The sequence below is a fragment of the Saccostrea cucullata genome, unplaced genomic scaffold (genome assembly GCF_032062105.1).
Source record: "Saccostrea cucullata isolate Sc308-1 unplaced genomic scaffold, CSIRO_AGI_Scuc_v1 ctg5582, whole genome shotgun sequence".
In the NCBI taxonomy this organism is placed as follows: domain Eukaryota; kingdom Metazoa; phylum Mollusca; class Bivalvia; order Ostreida; family Ostreidae; genus Saccostrea; species Saccostrea cuccullata.
The window spans coordinates 17,761-32,994 of record NW_026929641.1 but is presented as its reverse complement, the minus strand read 5'-3'; the positions used below and the strand labels follow the sequence as shown (position 1 = coordinate 32,994).

Genomic DNA, 15,234 nt, shown 5'->3' with positions numbered 1-15,234 from the left:
ATTATGAAGATTGTTTTTACGACCAGCTACCTAAAGAAATTTTTTTTACCAAAATTAAACGACAGGTTTTTTCACAAAAAAAAATTGAATTTGAAAAATACACAATTTTCAAGGCCTAGAAAATTCAGTTTTTCAGTTTAGAGTCTTTAAAAATTGTTTGATGGTATGTATATCAAAAAGATGACTATGTTTTTGTGTTAAATGGTCAAAGGAATAAGCCAATGAAATTTGACATTTATATCTAACCTGGTTTTATTGAAAATCAAGGTTTAAGTATTTCATTGATTAAAAATTTTCTCTCCTTGCAATAACTAAAGGGGGGTAACTTTGGGAAGTTCCTGCCCAAAAACCACTCGAACGATTTTGTCCAAAATATGCAGTAGATATAGTCATGTACTAAATATTAAAATTAAACGAAAATTAAACGACAGGAATTTTTTGGGGGTAGGTGTGTTGTACATCCTTAAACGTCTAAAAAATTAATTCAATTAAACATTATTAAATGATATTTTCAATTTTGATTAGACTTATTTTTCTCCATCTTTTGGTCATCATTATATTTGATGATGTGACGCAAAACATTAAATATATGGAGACAGTGACATTACTTTTGGATCAACCCTTGTATCTAGGATGTTTTGAAATAAGTACACATAGTAAATCTATATCTGACCACCCCATTTGATAAAGGCAAGTGTTTTCAAAAAGTTTTGATCGATTTTCAGAGTATAAAGGACAGTGCAGTACAAAATGCATTTCGTCTTCTACATTATTTCTAAACCAAAGTGTGCAAATTCGATCCGCAACAGATTCACTATGATTTCTACCGGTTTCTATTCGTGAAAGTAAGATGCCACATCTAAATTGTGCTAAAATTGAACGTAAATATTAAGGCATATCAAATACTAAATAATTTTCTCTACCAAACGTTGTTTTAAAATTAACATAGGTCCTCATCTTGGGAATGCTTAAAATCTCATTGCATCAATTTAAGGTTTGAGTAATAATTAATTGAACCATATTTATATATACCAGAAGCTTTGTCTTGAAATAGTAATCCAACTCTAGTTGGTGTAATATGTTGTTCAAATCACTGCACCAGTTATTTTTACACTTATTGTAACCAGCTTCAAAAAAATTCTTGTAATTCGACCATTGCCTATGGATAAAACTCTATCCCAATATCTTATTACATTTATCCAATGTCTATATTGACTTGGAATTCATCCAGTGTCTCCATAAACCCCCAAATGTAGGAGCAAAACGGTGAACCCCAATAGAATACCTAATAGCTCTGTTCTCCATATTATCTATGACACCTTACTTAGCGACTCTAGAGCAGACGCTCTAACCACTGCGCCTCGCGGGCGACGATCATTACTGAAAATTGAAAACAGGGTAGGGGATAAATTTTCTCACTTATTAACTACGATCAATTGATTGTAGGCCCTTGCATTAAATCCTTTTCAAGACCCTCACTTTACATTCCGATGTACTTTCATACTCATTTACGTATAATGGCAGTATAAATTAAATTGGAAATTACGGAATATATATAAATACAATCGTAAAGAAGACATTGAATCGTAGATATTATCCTTATAAAATATCTTTAAATAATATATCATTTACTAATAGAATGCATTTTTCTATGAGAAAATATTACTTTATTTGCCTCTCACTTCACAAAAATTGCGTCATGTGTTATGAAATGATGTAAAGTCGACGGGTACATAAGTGACTTGTTTATTTCATGCTGTTTTTAGTTTTGATATACTATGATAGTTTCCTACGGGCTAAATAGCAAATCGCGTCATATTGTGGAATTATAAGAATTGTAGATTTTGTAATCAGGAAATTCCTCTCTGTCTCTAAAAGTGGATTAAAACCTTTTTTTTAAATAAAAGAAGCGCTAAACGCATATGAAAATATACTTGGTTGGGTTAAAAAAAATCAATGACCAAATATTAAAATCCTTTTAACTCTTTAAACGTTAAATTCTGTTAAATTCTTAAGATAAGATGCTCAGATATGATTGAAATTAATGGAAAGCAATGTTGTTCATTTTTTTTATTTAGTAAAAAGTAAATATGAATGATTTTAATCCAAAAGATAAATGTGTGTTAAATATAAATATTAATAAAGATAAATTAACACTTTTGTTCTGTTAGAACAGTTCAACTTATATAGTTTGTTATTGACCAACGACAGGAAAATATCATGTTGATTTATTTTAAATTGCATATATATTACATTATGAAAAGTTAATTTACATCGTACAATCATTTAAATAATATTTGTCTTACTAGAATTCAGAGTGTATGCTTTTTTTTTTATATTATCACAGTAATGTGGGAAGTTCTACAAAATGTAATCTCGGATATAGTATACAAAATAATGTACTAATCTCAGAAATAATAAACGTAAGAATTCAGAATGGGTGATATGATTACTTAAAATATTTACACAAAATACAAATATTAGAGTCAGAAACATATATTTGATGGGGTAAATGACATTTTCTGTATATAATCAAAATTACGTAGATTTATAAAATAACAACAACAATGAAATACACGGAGTTGCATAATACCAAAGACAAAAATGATAAAATTAAACAGAAACGATCGATGGCCATCCCAATATCGCTCCATGTCAAAGCGTCACCCATTTTTTGATTTCTCCTGGATGTTGGGGAAAGCATAATTCTATGAAACAGTTTCCAAGAGCTAGGAATTTCGGTTTCTTTCTCGTTCTCATTTTCTTTCTCGTTCTTATTTTCTTTCTCTTCCTTATTGAAGTGCGATCCAATGATAACTCCAACAACGATGAAAGCCCCTATAACGAAATCTCCAAGAAGTTTATAGCTAAGAGAAGCCACGCTGGGCTCCGCGGCTTCTGGTAATTTTTCTTGTATGAGCGTTAGATAGACAGCAATAGCCAACATGACAGTGACAGCAAACCCAACACGTTCACCGGAGTCATGTGGCATCACAAAAACCAACACTTGTAAGATTTCGAGAACGCATATCGGAAGGATCAAACTCGATATATAGTACGCAGATCTTCTCTTCATACTGACGGTCAGGCGTAACTCGTGAAAATCTAAAATATTGGTTGATGTGTTCATATGCGTATCAGTCACTTGCCAAAGACCATTCTCTCTATATATTGACATGTCAGCGGTTTTCTTCAACGGATTAAAAAAAAGATCGTTTGGACTTGACCCCATTGCAAAAAATGTTAGCATGCACGTCTGAGAATCAAAGGGATATTTTGTCAAATCGAAGTCACACGTACTCTCGTAAAGGTTAGGAATAGTCCAATTTACATTTCCATTGTACCATACTAGTACAGTCAACTCCTCGTGTCCATGATATTTTGGTTCACTGTAAACGTGCATATTTATAAAATATGGAATCCATAGCATCTTCTGAGGGATAACAGTGTATGTTACCCCACCGTAGTCTTGTGGTTTCCAAATTAAACGTTCGTCAATCCAACTAGCGGCCAAAGCTCCAGTTATTGAGAATTTACCGAGGTTTTCATCCAGCTCCCGTATGTCTTGTAAGATGAAGTTGCAGTCAATTTTTAATGGGGTGTTTCTGTTTGGTTTAGGTCGAACGTTTCTGTCGTATCCAGAGCCATTGAATGCTTTATGGAGGCGCACTTCATCGTCCATGGTGTAAGCCCGGGATAAATGGATAAGAGAATAAAATAACAGCAAGATATGTAAAATATCTCTTGCTCTCCTGTGCTTGCCAGCCATTGTTAAAAGTTTTCAAATACTACTTCCCAAGAGATGATGTGGACAACTTATCTTTTTACAGACAAACACAAACATACATATATACACATTCTAATTTTATGTTTTCGGCGTAGCCAATGAAAAAACAGAAATTGTTTTGAATGGCTGAGCACATGATTTCCACGTTTGAATTAAAAAAAGTTAACAGGTTTATTTTCAAAACTTCCTTGTTACATAGAGTAGACATTTTACATTCAATATAAAAGTGGACTCCGTCATCCATTGCAGAGTCAATAAATTATTTATTTTATAAATTTTACCAATATACCCCAAAAATGGGTAAGAAGTGGTATTTTATATGTAAAACATTTGTTGACAACAAAAAGTAAATTTTTGAAATATGCTACGAAAGTAAGGAATCATTAAATCAAAGAAGAATTACTTACGTGAAGAAATAATAATGAAAAAAAAAGACATACATAGTTTAATGTAATGTTAAGAACACTATTATATAAAAACCTTATTTGTATTTTCAAGGAAAAGGAAAACAAAGACCCAGAATCTGAATATTCAAAGTTTTGTTAGAAATTCTACTTTTTATAGAAGCATAAGCCAATAATGAAAACGAAATTGTTAAAAGAATTCAAATGGTCAATGAAAAATATATATAGCTTATATACATCTAAATAAAATATGTCATTGATAAACAAATAGCAGAATTTAATTGAAAACTTTTACAAAACTAACTTAATTATAATAATAAGGTAAGTAAATGGAATAAAGAGGTGGGAAAATTTTTACAAGTTGCGGAAAAGAAGAATATATTAAACATTTAATTATAGAATGCCCGAACTCAAACAAATTATGTGGAAAATATCTGAAGTATCAAAATTGAATGTGTCCTGGAAAATATTGTTGTAGGATTTTAAAACGACACTTTTTTTTCAAAATATATTAATTGTTATTTTCAAGATATACATGTATAATTTAATTTTACTTAAAACACGCTATTTGATTGGATAGAAGATTTTATCTATTTTGTATAACATAACTTGCCTACGTCACAATGAGTTACGTCAAAAAACGTATTACTCCGCTTGACGTTACTTTAAAAATTAAATCAATGTGAAGCCTTATTCCGGGAGAAAATTGTCTCATTATCTGCACTGAAATTAAATTATAAAGAATAAAGCTTATTTCAACTTATATTTCACGATATAACAAAACTTGGGGCAGTTTACGCTCTTTTATAAACCGCTTCGCGGTTTATAAAGCGTAAACTGCCCCAAGTTATGTTGTATCGCATAACATAAGTTGAAATAAGCTTCATTCCTTAAATAAAATGAAATGTAGGTTGCTTAATGAAACGAATGCTAATGCAGTGTTATCTGTATTTTGAAATCATCATTATATCAGTAATTTTTAAGTGCAAAGGATGCAAAAAGTGTTAGTTTCGATAATGTAAACAATTTTTATTCGCTTGGTTGGTCAGTTCGAAATCAATTAATGATTCACGATTAATTTTCGCGACTGAGGAAACATTCTCTACAAATACAAAGCAAAATGGTTCGCAGTGATGATTATTCGTTGGAAGCGAAATTCGCGGGTAGTTATCACACGCGAATTAAAGTTGGTTTACAGTACCATCTTATAAAAATTTTAGCAGATCAAAAATAATTTCCTTTGTGTTTTGATTGTACGTACTTTAATAAGTACAGCTTCGCGCACTTTTAAGCTCATTTGGTTTTTGGCACAAATTAACATCACATAGTTATAAAACAAATTTCAGTAGCGAGACAACAAAATTGATTTTAAAAGTGATGTATAAATTATAAATTTAAAATTATCAATTTTATTTCACTAACTGAAAACATAAATCACAAATAATAATTGGTGCAATTCTTATATACTTATATATGATGACAGTTCCCAAATGGTTTTTCATGGTTTCTCGTCAAATGCAGCTGTATTTGTATCTTTTTCTATTTGTATCTGTATCTATTTGTATTTGTATCTATTTGTTCTTTTAAAAGCAGTTCTATGACTTGTCTAAATAAAGAAACATATCGTGTATACGTAACTTCTATATTTTCTGTTGACTTTAAAGCGCAAGATGATAATAGTATCTCTCATCTGTTCGACTGCTTTCTGTGTTAAAAGAAACTGGCATTATTTTTAGAGTTACTTTCAGAAGACTATAAAAGATACATGACACCGCAAAACTTTAGACTTCAGCCATAATTGTAAAATAACTTTCCATAACAATTTACTTTTTTGAAAAATAAACAATGCCTTATAATCTTATCATTTGGCATGATTTCTTCAATAAAGTATTGAGAATGCAATTATTCATAAAAAACGGAGACGGTATCAGAAAAGTTATGTTACTTCCACTTTTCATCTTCGGCTCATAGTATGATGAAAGGGGGGGTCATAGCAAAAAGGTCAGTCACTTTTTCTTTTAAGCAAAGATAAATTCTCAAATTCTAATTTTTTCAAGTTTTTTCCATGTTATAAAAGTGTAACCTTCCAAAACGAAGTTCTGGTTGTTTAAATTAAAAACAATATCGACTATCAGATACTTCGGAATTAACATCCACTAGAGGGCTTTTTTAATTACCTTAAATAAAACTAAATGGCCGTTTTCAATGAATGTTTTTGCAAATAATGTACCACACTGATAACAAAATATCAGTTAGGTGTAAAATTATTAAGATTATAGATAATTAGATAAAGTTAGAGAGGTCCAAAAAAGGGGTCAGAGCACTATGCTTAAGTGGAAACATTCTTTGAATTTCTTAAAGATAACTTAGCACTCATCGTTCACTCAATCTTTTCATAATTAAATATTCTGTCAAAATTCTTTGAACAGTAGTTTAAGTAAGACCAACTTAAAATTTCAAATATCGCTCTGACAACGTCAGACACCATTTAACGTTTCTGTCTGATCTCCCATATTTCTTGTCATCTGCTTAGCATTGAATGATCCACCACCCGCGCAAAATTGCTGAAACCATCTTAGCAAGTCTCTTATTTACATTCTTTCCTCTGTGACTCTGGTGAATCAACGTAACACTCTCTACTGACGATTTCTCTATTTTCAGCAAAAATACATTACGGTTTGTTTTAGCTTTGTTTGTCCATTTCGACATTTCCTTTTTACAATTCACCGGAGTAAAACAACGAGGTTTTGATCAAAAATAGCAATTATGTCATATAATTTTCAACATACAAGAAAATGATGCAAATTTTTGTCTTTTTAAATATTTGGCGATTAGTCGCTTTAAAAGATGCTTTTTAGTGGTTTTATTTTTTTATTCTAAAAAAGGTACACTTTAATTTGTGACGTTCGGTTGAGACGTGGTGACATCCCCTATGTTTTGTTTTAAACGTAAATAAAATAAATTCAGGTAAAACATTTTTGAATTATAAATGCAAGTTTAATTAGATTTAAAGTTGTGCATCTTTTGGTATATAATTTGTGAAAGTATGACGCCAAATATAAAAGATATGGACACTGTGATAATACTTTTGGATCAACCCGCGTATTCATTGCGAAAATTGGTCTCCACAATTTTTTGAGCTATAATGTGCAATTAGATAAAAACTGTCATATCCTTGTCACTCGATATCTTGAAACCAGGATGTGTCAGTTTTTAAGGTTCATTAACATATTTCTTTGAAAAGAAAATGTATTTTGAGAAGAAAAACGTCTCTAAATACACGAATACAATAAAAACACAGGACGTAATTGAAATTCATGTGTCTATGTTCGTGAATTAACGTACAAAGAACTCAATTAGTTTCATATTAATCTTTTTAGAAGACCAGTTTTGAATTAACTATGGGTGTCAATTCTAGCAGCATGTCATTGTTGCATATTATTTGACATTATATAATTGAACCCGGATTTTAAATTTATGGAAATATATTTCAATTTCCTAGGAAAATAAACCCTAACTTAATGTTCTTGTGCAGACTTAAAATTTGATATCACTGACATATTTTAAAACTTAAACATGCTCTTAATTATTATAAAGTGTCTTGGCTGTCTGTATTTAAATCTGCAGTTTACTTTTGATACATGACGAATTCACAATTTCTTCATTTACAGAATAATGCACGCATTTCATATTTGAAAATCCATGAAGAAAGTTTAAAATCACAATATTTTACAAGAATCCTGGCTCTTTCACATCATTGACAACTTTGTTTTTAGATAGAGATCGAAATCGTAAATTTAGAAAGATATCGAAATTGTAAATGTACCCTATTATTGGTCATTTGCAAAACAATCTGATTGTACACACAAGCACTCTAACTTTAATATTAAAAAGACAATTAAGTTTCTGCAAGACAATATCTATGTGGCCAAGTCCTCCAAAAATCTATTAAAATTCTATGGATACCAATAGCGCTCAGTGATTAGCAGACGTACTTGTGTATTCATATGAAGTGAATTTGGTTTAAAATTCTACATGCGAAAAAGAAAAATATATATTAACTACGTTTTGTCAATGAACAGTTGTTATTTCCATTCTTATATCGACATGATATATCCTGATGATCTTGAAATACAAGATACCACATAGTCTTACATTTTTTTCCCTTTTAAGATGTAATGTATTAATAGAAAAAGACCTCAGTAATAATAAAACAAGAAAGCTTCATTGTAAACGTGATGAATTAAACTTTTAAATCGTGAACTTTCATAAACAAATGAAGCAATGCAAATACTGTTCGGAAATTATTGAGATATTTACTTTAACTTTAGAAAGAGCAGTGATTCATTAAGGAAAATTCGTCAACATTTTAGAGAAAAAGAATAAAACTTCAAATTTCAAATTTAAAATTTATGGCATAGCTAGATAAGGTCTGGTGAAATTATTAACATGCATTTGTCTATCAACCTGGGGGTGCTCACTCTTCCATGGTACCTGATCTACCTCTGATGTTTCGGAGGTCCCTGTTTGCTCTGCTCCTATTTTGTATTGTTTTATGGACTTTGATATTGAATACTGTTCGTTATCTCCATATCCTTCTCAAGTTCTTAGTACTTCTTTAACACTCCTGCAAAACAAATTTTAAGTAAAGGTTAATTTCGAGTCAAAAATATGAATTTTAATGAATATTTATGATGTATCAACAGGTTTTCAAGAATAATTAACATGATCAATATCATGAATTTTATTTTAAAATACACATGTATACGTAAATTATATTTGTAATCTCAATTATACATTTCGTATATACTGTATCGACATTAATCGCATGGAAAAGTTAAATGAATATTGTACATTGTGTATTTCACAGCCCTCCAGTATTTTGGTTCGCTGCTTTCTACTTAAACATGTGAATGCCTTTTTAGTTTACACGTACAAATATACCTGTTATTTCTTTTTTATTCTTTTTGTACATTCTTGTATTATTGACTTAAAAATTTCTCAATACTGCATTCAAACTGTTAGAATTTTCTCAGCCATTAGATGAATTGGGGCAAAAAATGTCATATCCTTGTCACTCGATGTCTTGAAACCAGAACATTCCAATTTTTGAAGGTCCGTAAACACATTTTTTTAAAGAAAAAAATCTTTTGAGATCATTATGTCACTAAATACACCGATACAATAAATACCTCTGCTATTTCCAAATAACAAAACAAGGAATAACTGATATGCACGGATTAAATAGGCGTGAATTTACGTACAAAGAACCCAACTGGTTTCATATTTTTCATTTTTAGAATACTGGTTTTAAATTAATTATTGGTGCCAATTTTAGCAGCATGTCATTGTTGCATATCATTTGGCATGATATATAAGGGAACCTTTGATGATTCTAAACCTCTCTGCTTTGAAAACTGAATTAAAGTAATATACTGTATACCAAAGACCTTTTGGTAATTAAGGAAACTTCTTTAGTATTGATCACTTTTATAACATACTGGAAAAGAAAAACTATACTCACCGTCTATAGAAACGCAACACCTTAATTTTAGGTTGAAAATTATATAAAGGTTATAACTATGTACCAAAAAAATTAGGACATCTTTTACTTTGCCAAATCAGTTATTTAACGATTGAATGCATTTCTTTCCATTACCGGAAGTTGCTTTTTAGCCCTCTTAACAGAATTCAAAATTTTCCATTTTTGATAAAATTTTAACAATATTTTGGGTTTTCAAGGTTTTGAAACTGTTATTCATAAGTATTGTACAAAAAGGCCGGGAAAAAATCCTTCTTTCTTTTCCGGATGTGATGCGTATATTTCCTCAAAATGACTGATAGCAAGAAGGGGGGATGTTTTAGGAGTTATGTGTTACCTTCGAAAGTTTAATGATAACATTAAAAATGAATATATTTAGGTAAAAAGTAAATTTACAAAAAAAACAATATTCCATTTAAACATTAAATGTTATTTTTAGACCTTAGAAAGAAACAAATACCCAGTAAATCTTAAAACATCCCCCCTTCCGACCATTTAATAAAAACGTGCTAGTCCGCCATATACAACAAATGCAGCCCGATTTCTACCATGCATTAAGTTTATTAATGTCTTAATCTGAGCAAAATTAATATTCTTGGGCATTTTTAAATACATGATTTTCAGATATTCCGGTCGAATTTTCTCTAACCTGGCGTAGTGTAGCAACTTTTAGACTTCCGTTCAAAAAAATGTCATTTATGCTATTGAAACACATGAGCCTGATGAGTCGTGATACAGTGTACATTTGTATCTGCAGCTCTTTTTTCTTTATTTTAAGAATTTCCAGCATTAGAAATAAAATTCAGTTATTTTGAGGAAATATAGGCATCACATCCGGTAAAGAAGAAGGATTTTTTCCCGGCCTTTTAGTACAATACTTGTGATTAACAATTTCAAAACCTTGAAAACCCAAAATATTGTTTAAAATTTCATTAAAAATGCAAATTTTTGAATTCTGTTAAGAGGGCTAAAAGCTACTTCCGGTAATGGAAAGAAATTCATTCAACCGTTAGATAACTGATTTGGCAAAGTAAAAGATGTCCTTATTTTTTTGGTACATAGTTATAACCTGTATTTAATTTTCACCCTGAAATTAGGGTGTTGCGTTTCTATTGACGGTGAGTATATATACTTTGTGAATATATCATGATAAAAAGTACTCAGAGAATACAAAAACAATTTTAATTGTACATATGCCAAAATTGTTAATATTAAAAACGTTGTGTCATTTTTATTAAAAGACAGAAGTGTAAGAACTCTAGAAAATCTTAAATGTGATTTTTATTATTCAATTTTGGTAAGCATTAAATTTTAAAAATCATTTATGAAAAGATGTGGCAAAAGACTTTCGATCTTAGTGACAAATATGTCCGAAAAAATGTATATCTAGCTAAAGTTAAGTATATGTATGAAAATAAATGTTGCTGAATTCAATTATTAATTACTGAATTGCATATTGAATAATAATCTAAATGTTGGTAAATGGAACAAAGATGTAGAACCGTTTTGTGAATATTGTATGGTTGTTGAAAACAATGAACATCTCTTATACAAATGTAAACTCTGTGAAAATATATGGAAAAAATTAATTAAGTTTTGGGTTTTGAAATCAAATGGAAAATACTTGTACTAAGTTTTTAAAATGAAATCAATTCAAAAACAGCGAGATTGAATAATCTATTGTCATTTATATGTTTTAACATCTGTAAATATAAAATGAAATGAAGATTTGGAAAAAAAATGTAAAACATGCATAAAGAAGTCTTTTGAAATAAAATAAAAAATTGTCTTTGTCCACAAAACGTAATTCTATGGAACACACATGTAATGATAATTTATATCTAGAGGTATCCAATTACTTTTGATTTTGAAATTGATATGCAAAGTATGTATTATGCTTTTGTGTAGAAAGAATTATTTATGTATCATGTTTTAATAAAGAAGAATTTCCTAGCAAAGGAAAGCATTGACTACATGTACTTGTGCAGATTATTTTTCATTTCATTGACATATCTGAAAACCTAAAATTTTTCTAATTGTGTTAAACGTTTTTGATTATCATTATCGTTTGGTAATAGTTAAACATTAGTGTATATTTCTAATTAGAAAGTGCGTGAAGCATCATTTATATCAGCATAAATTTGAAACAATTGAATATTTTTAAATGCCTCTAGATAATCAATTCCGGAAAAGTCGTACCTAGCAAACATTGAGAAGTTTAAATCAAGGGTGGAGACATTTAAGGTTTTTTCAACCTCATAATTCTAATGGTTCAAAGTACAAAAACTGCATTTATTTTAATCTAATATAGTTCAAATTTACCTATTATTGCAAACCATGTATAGGTCACAATGTTATTTAATATGGGAAACGAAGATGAACAGAAGTATTTGTCAACATAACAATTGTGTATATTTTTTCAAATATTTTATGAACAAACTGGTTCAAATGCACAATTCTTATGCTAAAAGTTCTGATATTTTTGCTACTTCTAAAATAATTTTGAATTGTGAATCCCAGGGAAACTTTTTTACATAAAAAATTCAATAAAGAAAATGCCCGATTAAGATTAAGAAACCTGAGAAGGAGTTATTGCCCTTGTCAACATTTTTAAAGGTTCTATTATTGACTAAAAAAAGAAAATTAACATTTTTAAAATCCCATTCTTCTGATTTTCTTTGGGGTATCCATCTCTTATCTGCAACTCCTCCCATACAACTGAATGAAATTTTATGAGACTTAAACATAATCTGCATTATATATTGTCATTTTGCACTTCCTATTTTAATTTTTTATCCAACATATATTTTGTGTTCCCATAGCAAAACATGGACACCTTCATCAATTTCATATAGGAGGCGGGAGGTGTCATTGTTTTTCTCTTCTGTTTGTTAAGTGCTTATGAAAATATTATACATGTGTTGAATGTCACGAATTGCTGTTGAATGATTATTAAGTGATCCAAACGGCACTCTTCTCTTATGATCTCTGATTGTTATAGCAAAGAAGCATATTTTCATGTCAACACCTACTGCGACAGAGGACATCAGTTTGGATGGGTGGTCTTCACCAGAAAAAAAGCATACATTTAAGAATATAAATGTTAATCTTCAAAACACAATTAATTCTCACTGATTCAAATATGTTTTTTTATAATAATTCTCCGTATTCTCGGTATGTCCAATAAAAAAATATAATAAAATATATTTGTCTCTTTAGAAATAATTATGCTTTATTGTATTGGTCACTTTGTCTTTATTTGTTTTTAACTACGTGAACTAAATTCACTGAATTTAATTAAAAAATTGAAAATTTGCAGATGTTTGTAAATGTACTGTATTATAGACCATGTCGAATAGCACGGCCAATGTTGGTTCCTAAAAGAAAAGTAATTAAGTAAACATTGTCCTGATTTTTCATTACACATCAAAGCAGTGCACTGCACCATAAGTCTAAAAGAATTTCCAAAAAAAAAAAAAAAAAAAAAAAACCACGAGTAAAGTCTTCATCTTTCTTCCTCTCTTTCATTTGTCATACTTAAAGTTGTTTCATCACTGATGACGTAATAAGTAATGGACGATAATTCACATCACTAAATATTATTCATGGACCAAGAAAATTTTCATGGCGCAGCAGAAGTCACGAAAACCCATATTTAAAAAAAATACTATGGATAACTATAAATTACTATAGTTAATTATAGTTTACTTTGGTTAACCATAGTTACAAAAGTGATGATTCTATCGCTATGAAAACTTTGATTTACTATAGTGATAACTTTCATACTTTGATTTATTTAAGTAATAACTATGAAAAATGAATTTACTATGGTAAAAACTTTGATTTACTGTACAAACATAGACCAAAAACATAACAAAGTATAGTTTGTTGTTGCAATGGTTTATTTTATATGGTTTTGAAAAGATTAGAAATTAAATTAGCAGGTACTGATCTTTCAATTGGTTATATAATTAAGTTTCAATTAAAAATTCTGTCGAGGATCAGAGCATACACAAACTATATATCATATTATTGGTGGGATCAGGTCCCATGAAGGAGGTACCAACCCCTGCCAGCCGGTCATATCAACACTATGCTCTTTGTCTTGACCCATCCCCCCCCCGGGAAAATCTGTAGATGATTCCGTAAATAGTAGTCTTAAAATTAATATGAAAAACGTCCCTCGGAATTTGTGATTTAGTGATTCCTTGTGAATACTGACACCTTGTTAACACTGACCTTCAGTGTTTTTATCATAAAATTAAAGTTCGTTAGCATTTCAAATATTCCCTTAACAGTTCAATGACCTCAGCAAATACAATCTATCATTAAAGACAGATTTTAGAAACAAAAAAAAAATAGATGCCTGGATTGGTATATATTTCTGGCTCTATTTTTGTCGCAAATAATGCAACTTATAAATTTTCAAAATATAAAGAATTTGTAAACCTTCTATGATGTTCAAAATTCTGCTTAATGTAGCCATCCTTATAAATCTATACAATTATTAATACAATATTATTAATTGTTAATACAATACAATATTAAACGATTGACGAGGGATTTTTTCAGTCATTTCCTGATCATGACAAGGAGCACACAGCGGGTGTGACTGGTCAGCAGGGGAAGCTCACTCCTCCATGGCACCTGATCGCACCTCTGATGTTTCGGGGGGCCCTGTTTGCTCTGCTCTTATTTAATATTGTTTTATGGACTTTGAGGTTTAATACTGTTTGTTAGCTCCATATCCTTCTTTCTATACAAATATTTTTCACTTCAAATTCCATTTTTGTGAAAGTTTGAATGAAAAAATAAAAACTACGCGGTTAAACTTGTTCATTTTACTCACTGAAATATGACTCGGGTTGTTATTTTCAATTTTAAGACAAAAGTTTGTTTGTATCATCTGTCCTTAAATCAAATATTGACTGGCAAATTTCATACTAATTGTTAGCCTATTATTCACAAACTGAATTGTTTACGTATTTCCTGATCATAACAAGGAGCATATACACGGTGAATTTGACCGGTCGGCTGGGGATGCTCACTCCTCCACAACACCTGAAAGGTTCGCTTTTGCTCTGTTCCTGATTTATTATGTTGAATGAACTTGAATATGTTTGTTATCTCCAGACTTCTCCAGACTTATCTCGGTGAGACGGACTTGTCCTCAAGTGATAAAAAATAATAATAATAATGTAGAGTTATGATTTATTTGTCTCACATGAATTGAGATCTGTTATAGCACTAGGTCTGTGAGTTTGTAGGATAGGGGAGAGGTCAAATTCTACATGAGCGCTTTTGGTGTTTGGAATTAAGTAGTGTAGAAGTTAAAATGTTTATAGTAGCCATAGGATACATGCCTTTTTATTTAATATTATGTATGCTGGTATTAAATTAATAATTGACAAATTACCATTCCTTCTGGGAAAAAAATATCCTGAATTGTTAGTCACTAAATCAAGAGTCAATTTGACGTACATTTATCGTACATTCCAACA

At 30.1% G+C, this 15,234-nt stretch overlaps 1 protein-coding gene across 1 annotated transcript; it reads right to left on the bottom strand.

Moving 5' to 3' along the window:
* Nucleotides 1-2,548: 2,548 nt before the first annotated feature.
* Nucleotides 2,549-3,769, bottom strand: LOC134281562 (neuronal acetylcholine receptor subunit non-alpha-2-like). The gene has a single exon (XM_062764000.1). It carries the CDS (start codon nucleotides 3,767-3,769, stop codon nucleotides 2,549-2,551), a length of 1,221 nt encoding a protein of 406 aa, XP_062619984.1.
* Nucleotides 3,770-15,234: the final 11,465 nt, after the last annotated feature.